This window comes from Rhizophagus irregularis, chromosome 10 (genome assembly GCF_026210795.1).
Source record: "Rhizophagus irregularis chromosome 10, complete sequence".
NCBI classification, from domain to species: Eukaryota; Fungi; Glomeromycota; class Glomeromycetes; order Glomerales; family Glomeraceae; genus Rhizophagus; species Rhizophagus irregularis.
Window position 1 is genome coordinate 3238032 of NC_089438.1, and position 7323 is coordinate 3245354.

General features: G+C 25.9%; 2 protein-coding genes across 2 annotated transcripts; both read left to right on the plus strand.

Moving 5' to 3' along the window:
* Positions 1–2620: 2620 nt before the first annotated feature.
* On the plus strand, positions 2621–3513 carry OCT59_002202 (uncharacterized protein; the record flags this gene model as incomplete). The annotated part of the gene is made up of 7 exons (XM_066144337.1): positions 2621–2711; positions 2804–2815; positions 2898–2942; positions 3016–3081; positions 3213–3281; positions 3368–3436; positions 3506–3513. 7 exons carry the CDS (start codon positions 2621–2623, stop codon positions 3511–3513), a joined length of 360 nt encoding a protein of 119 aa, XP_065995507.1.
* Positions 3514–4048: 535 nt separating this feature from the next.
* On the plus strand, positions 4049–7323 carry OCT59_002203 (uncharacterized protein; the record flags this gene model as incomplete). Its single annotated transcript, XM_066144338.1, has 8 exons — positions 4049–4069; positions 4127–4199; positions 4273–4445; positions 4543–4876; positions 4947–5996; positions 6142–6507; positions 6669–7049; positions 7100–7323. The coding sequence occupies 8 exons, from the start codon at positions 4049–4051 to the stop codon at positions 7321–7323; spliced, it is 2622 nt and encodes an 873-aa protein (XP_065995508.1).

Sequence of the window (7323 nt, forward strand, 5' to 3'; positions counted from 1 at the left end):
GTTTTTTTTCGCACCTGCGATATGTCGCATCTCCCTAATTTTTATATTAATTATGTCGATCATTTGATCACATGAGTTCGTTATAATTTCCCATTTTTTAAAAATCCTGGCGTGAGACCTTATGCACTTACTATCTTACTATATACTATAAGAAACCTTATACTATGCGTATTTTAGACCGCTCTACAAGTTTTATTAATATATCGAAAAGGATTTAGAATGTATTTTTGACTTTTATATGTAACATATTATAGGGTGCGACATAACGTAGGTGCGATAAAAACAAAACCCAATATATTAATATTTGTTCACGTTTACTACCTTTGCATTTAACGCATTAATATAGGATAAATGAAAATGAAAATTTATATCTTTTTATATTAAGAAAAGACATTAAAAACTTAAATAAAGGTTTACAAAACCTCACTAAAGGGATAATATGATATGTTCGATCGATTGGTTTATCAGAAATTGAAAAACACATTTTACGTACATTTTCCGCCATTATCTAAATGAAAGATTTTTTTTTAAAATGATTTGAATAGTTAAAAAGGAAATTTGACACAATTTTTTTGTAATAAATAATTTTATAAAAAATCCAATTAAAGTGTACGTATTTCCTGTCACACTTAATATATCACAGGTATAATAAAAGATTTTAAACTATAAAAAAAAAAATTCTTCCTTTCGATCGAGACTAGACCAAAAATTTTATGGTTAAAAAATGACAATAAGTTACTGAAATTTTATTAATTTTGAGTCTCATTAAAACCAACTTTTGTCATTCTTTTCATTATAGGTTATGTATATTTTTTGAATTTTTTTTAACTTTGGAAAATAGAGAAATATTGACTAAAGATGTTTACACGAAAAGTGAAAAAAAAACGATAAAAAAGCCCAAGCTTTTTTTGATAAAAAGTTCAATATTAAAGGTGTCAAATGTCAGTATGATAGTCAGTGCTCTATTCAACTTTTATGGAGTAAAGAAGACGGTTATGTTATATGACCTTTAAGTTTTTGATAAGGAGAAATTTTCGATGGCTGCGGTTTTGTACAATGTACGTTGATTTGCACGCATATCATAAATTTAGGTAGTACAGTGTTGTTTTATGTAACATTCATTTTGGTTACACATTTACTATTTTAATATATAACTTCGGAGTTAAAATACCGGTTTCATCCTTTTCTTTTTTTTACTTAAAAAATAAATAAATATATTTATAAAAGAATTTAAAGCCTAATAACATATTTCATTATGTCATATACTAAAAATAAATCAATTAATAATGCACTTAAGAGATCATATGCAATAATAGATTACAATATTCATAATGATATACACAAAAGACATGAATTTAGAAAACAAACAATTCTTAATGATGAATCACTTACGGAAAATGAAAAATCTGAAGCAATAAAAATAATAACTCTAATTTATGATTATAACAAACTTTGTTTTAATAAAGGAACAAAAAGAATTTGTGAAAATTGTAATCAAGAATGTTTAGCTACAATGTATTGTGAAATTTGTGTTCGAAATTATTTAAAAGCAAAATTTTCAAATTGGACATCTGGAAATGATATTATTGATAATTTAATAAAAGAATGTCAAATGAAGACAATTGACCCAGGACTAATACCAGAATGGATTCCATATAATAATTTACAAAATATTAAATATCTAACAGAAGGTGGATTTTCAGAAATTTATACAGCAGAATGGGTTAATAATGGAGGTTATGATAAATGGGATTCTAAAAAACAACAATTAAAAAGACGTGGAGAATCTGGATTTGTACAAATTGCGGTACTTAAAAAATTAGAAAATGTTGAAAATGCAAATCAAAATTGGCTTGAAGAGGTTTGTAATCTAAATATTAAAATAATTGACAAATTAATATTTGTTGAAAATTTATAATGGTTTATTTAATAGGCTAAATCACATTTAAATATAAGCAATAAATGGAGTGAGATTGTCCAATGTTATGGATTAACACAAGATCCATCAAATGGAAATTATATGCTTATAATGAATAAGTTGGATATAGATTTAAGAAAATATTTACAACAAAATCATAATCAACTTACATGGAAAGAAAGAATACAAATTATTACTGATATAACTCTTGCACTTGCAAGAATTCATAAAGAAAATGCAATTCATAGAGATCTGCATTCTGGAAATATATTATTTAGAATTAATCAAAAATTCTTAATAAGTGATCTTGGATTTTGTGGACCTGCAGATAAACCATCAAAAAGTATATATGGAAATCTTCCTTATATAGCACCTGAGGTTATTATTGGAGAGCAGACTTTTAAATCTGATCTTTATAGTATTGCAATGCTTATGTGGGAAATTTCATCTGGAAAACCACCATTCATTGATCGTGAACATGATTATGATCTTGCCATGAATATTGTTAATGGTATAAGACCTAAAATTGTACAAGGAACTCCTTTAGAATATAAAAATTTAATGAAACAATGTTGGGATGCTGATCCATCAAAAAGACCTGATATTGTTACACTTGATAATAAAATAAGTGAAATTAATTTATCTTATCAAAGTAAATCAAATGAATCATTAACTCAACCAGAAGAAAATAATAATTCTGAAATGGAAAATCATACTAGCAGTAGCAAAGTATTTACAAGTAGTAAACTTCATCAATTTGATAATCTTCCTGAACCAAGAAATGCAACAGAAGGTATTTATTACTTTTTGTTAATTGCTTAAAGAATATATTGATATATTTAATTAATAGTGTTTATTTTTTTTTTAATTTAAATATTATAATAGAAGAGCAAGAAGGTATAAATTAAATAAATTCTTGCAGTATATAATTTAATTTATAAAATTAAAATTAATGATAACATGATTAATTTTTTTATAGCATTTCATAGTAATAAATCATATGATTTTCATATTCCTGAAAATAGTAAGTGCAATTACATTTATGTTAAATATTATATAAATGAAGCATTATTTCTTGACTTATTTTGTTTTTTTAGTTGATGATTTTAACAAATTAAGTAGTAAGAAAAATAGTATTTCAAAAACAAGTAACATATTTAAAGGTAATTAAATAATATATTTTATTTTGATATGAACGAATAACTTATATTTGAGATTATTTAGTTCAATATATTTAAAAGAAGGTAATTGAAAGTATGTAGTATGTTAATTTTGTTATAAATTTATTATTTAGATATGCAAAATGATTATAAGATTGAAGCAATGCAACAGCAAACAATGAATCATCAAATTAAAGATAACGGTGCGTAAACAACTCATATCGTTAAAATAATTACTTTATAATGTTTTTTTTTTCATTGATTTTTTAATACATTGTATATCTGATAGACGAAGATGAGATGTATAACAATCCAAATCTTCATTCAGAAGAACAAGATGAATTTGAACTTCCTGACAGTAAGAATTTATTTTTAAATGTTATATTTATTAACAATTACAAAATTTAACAATATTTTCTTGTTATAGATATTTAGGTACACACATTATATAAAATAAATTATTATGTCTTGATTTTTTTTCTTATCATAAATTACTTAAACACTATAACTTGATTAGTTATTTTTATTCAAGATTCTTGGTTGTAATTTGTATAATTTATTTATTTATTTATTTTTACATACTATTATTATATTATAAAGTATCAAATATGTAGTTTAAACGCAGTTTATAAATAAATTTATCATATTTTTAACATTTAAAATTTTATAAACATCTTATGCACGGCAATAGATATTAGAAAGGTGAAGAGAAAGTTCAAAAGTTTGAAAAAGCTTATTAAATTATTATACTTTGTATATACTATGATTTACTGAAAAAGAAAACTATATTGATTGGTTAAAAATTCAACATTAGATAATCATATCCAATATTACAAATATTCAGACTTTAGGAGTATAAAACAGTTAGGAAGTGGTACATCTGCAAGCGTCTATTGTGCTAACTGGAAAAGTCTTGATACTATTTACGCTTTAAAGACTTTTCATAAGAATTCACTTAAAGAAATTGTTAATGGGGTTTATTTTTAATTTCGTATTTTATTTTACTAATTTTAATTGAGTTATAATTTTATATTACATATCGTATTAGATAAAAATACATCGTAGAGTAAATGATCATCAGAATATAATAAAATTTTTTGGAGTTTCAAAGAAAGAAACCGGTAAGAATAAATATCAATATAAGGTAATAAATTATTGTATTTCTTATTTTATATTAATTTTTATTTCTTCTAGATAAAATTCCTGAATATTCTTTGGTATTGGAATATGCAGATAGTGGAACATTGAATACCTATTTAAATGAACACTTTAATAAACTCGAATGGGATGATAAACTTGAATTGGCGTTACAATTAGCAAATGCTGTATTGTGCTTACATGAGAATGATATAATACATTGCGATTTGGTAATATATATTTATTTATTTTATTTGAATTAATATATAATCTAGTAAATGAAATCTAAATAATTGATACGATGATATTTTTTTAAAAAAATTGAAGCATGCAAGCAATATACTTGTACATCAAAAAACCATTAAGTTATCAGACTTTGGCTTATCGAAAAACAATTCTGAAGAATCAAGTATTAAGACGTCAAAGATGGGTGTACTACCTTATATGGACCCAAGTTGTTTCGATGATAAAAGTTACGAATTAAATAAAAAATCTGATGTGTATAGCATTGGAGTCCTCATGTGGCAAATTTCAAGTGGACGTCAACCATTCAGACAATTTTGTCTCGATTCAGCTGCATTAATCATAAAGATAAAAGAAGGGAAAAGAGAAAAAATTGTTGACGGTACACCTATTGGGTATAGTAATCTATACACTAGTAGTAAGTATTATTTAAAAAATGTCTAGTTAAAAAATTTTCTTATATAAAGAATTATTATTTATTTTAACAGAATGTTGGGAAGCTAAACATGAAGAACGTCCAAATGTATTAGAAGTTGTTTCAACTCTTCGGTCGATTATTGATTATGATGCATTAAAAGTTGGTTCAACCCGTCAATCGATTATTTTCTTAACAAGAAATAATGGAAATACTATTGATGTAACGAATTCTAATAAAAACTCACTATCGAGCAATGAAACGGCAGATACAAATATGATAAATCTAGTCATTAATGATATGATTAGATCGTTATCAATTCATGAAGTTGATTCTACAAAATATGTAAGTTGTTCAACAACCATTTCAAGTGAAACAAAAGAATTATTAACAGATTTTTTTGAGTTAAAAATAAATCATATAAATGATATTATTAAAATTATTATTAAAGAACACGATAAAGGTACCACTTTTGATCAAATTCAGAAACATATCAGTCAACAAATGTTACAATTTAGTACTGATGAAAAAATTATAGATTGGTTAAAAAATCAAGATAAAGGAGCACAATATATTTGGTTTTTAGGATTATTTTACTTTTATAATATATATACAGACAATACAAATGAAGTATTTCGATTATTTTCAGAAGCATCAATATGTAATTTTCCATTAGCTCAAGTCTATCTTGCTAAATGTTATAGCGATGGTTACGGTACTAAGCAGAACAAATATTTAGCATTCAAATCATATGAAAAATCTGCAAATAATAAAAGTATTGCTGGGCAATATTATTTGGAATGTTGTTATGAGTTCGGTATTGGAACTGAAAGAGATGAGGTGAAAGCATTTTATTGGTATGAACAGGCTGCTAATTATGATAACGTAATTGCAAAACTTTACCTCGCAAATTGTTATAGAGTAGGAAAAGGTGTTGAAGAGGATCATATTAAGGCATTTAAATATTACAAGATATTAGCTAAACAAGGAATTCCTGATGCACAATATCAACTTGGATATTGCTATGATAATGGAATTGGAACAAAAGAAGATATAAAGTCAGCTATTGATTGGTATGAAAAAGCAAAAAAAAATGGAAATATTGCTGCAAATGAAATTCTTGGTGAGCGTCAAAAAACAATCGAAATTAAAAAAAAATAAGTATAAAGAAATCAAAATTTCTTTTTCTCACATACTTGAATTAATTTTAACTGGAAAACTATTGATCAAAGTAAGATATAAAAAAAATTTTTACTATCTACAAAAAGCAGCAAATAACGGAAACAAAGTTGCACTGTATCATTTAGGAGATTGTTATAGAACAGGAAATGGTGTGAAAAAAAATTTAATAAAAGCGTTTGAGTTATACAAAGAATCAGCCGAGCATTGTATTGATGGAAAATTTCGACTTGCTATATGTTTTTCTGAAGGGATTGGACCTGATTTTAACAAAGTAAATGCAATCGTATTATATAAAATTGCTGCCCGTGAAGGAATAAGTGAAGCCCAAAATAATCTCGGAAATTTATATTTGAATGGCAACTATATAAAACCGAATTTAGAAGAGGCCGTTAAATTGTTTGAGAAAGCAGCGGAAAACGGGGACAAAGTTGCGCAGTATAATTTGGCTAGATGTTATGGAAGTGGCATTTTCGTTAAAAATGACGAAAAAAAAGCATTTGAGCTCTATAAGAAGTCATCCAAACAAGGAAATCTGGAGCAGTTGCATACTATTATGATAATGGAATTGGAACTAAACAAAATAAAGAAAAGGCATTTAAATTATATGAAAAAGCGGCTAAAAAAGGAAATAAATTTGCACAAAACAATATTGGAATTTTGTATGAAAGAGGTGAAGTGGCTAATAAGGATCCAAAAATGGCTTTTTTCTGGTATGAAAAAGCAGCAGAAAATGGGAGCGAAACAGCCTTGTATAATTTAGGCGTGTGCTATGAAAAAGGAATCGGAACCGGAAGAAATGATGTAACAGCTTTTGAATGTTACAACAAATCTGCGGAATGTGGATATATTAGTGCACAATGTAGAGTTGCATATTGTTATGATAAAGGAATTGGAACAAATGAAGATAAGGAAGCAGCATTTGAATTATATAAAGAAGCAGCGGAAAAAGGAAATAAGATTGCACAAAATAATCTTGGAACCTTTTATGAAGAAGGTAAAGGAACTGAAAAAATTTAATAATGGCTTTTTATTGGTATAACAAAGCGGCAGAGGATGGGAATGAAATAGCACAATATAACTTGCGTAGGTGCTATGAGTATGAAATAGGTATCGGAAAAAATGAAGTCATTTCTTTTGAGTTTAGTAAGTCAGTTAAACATGGATGTGCAAATACACAATATAAAACAGTATATTGTGATGATTATTATGATCAAGGAATTATTAAAACTGAGGTTAATGTTGAAAATTCATTTATATCATATAACTAA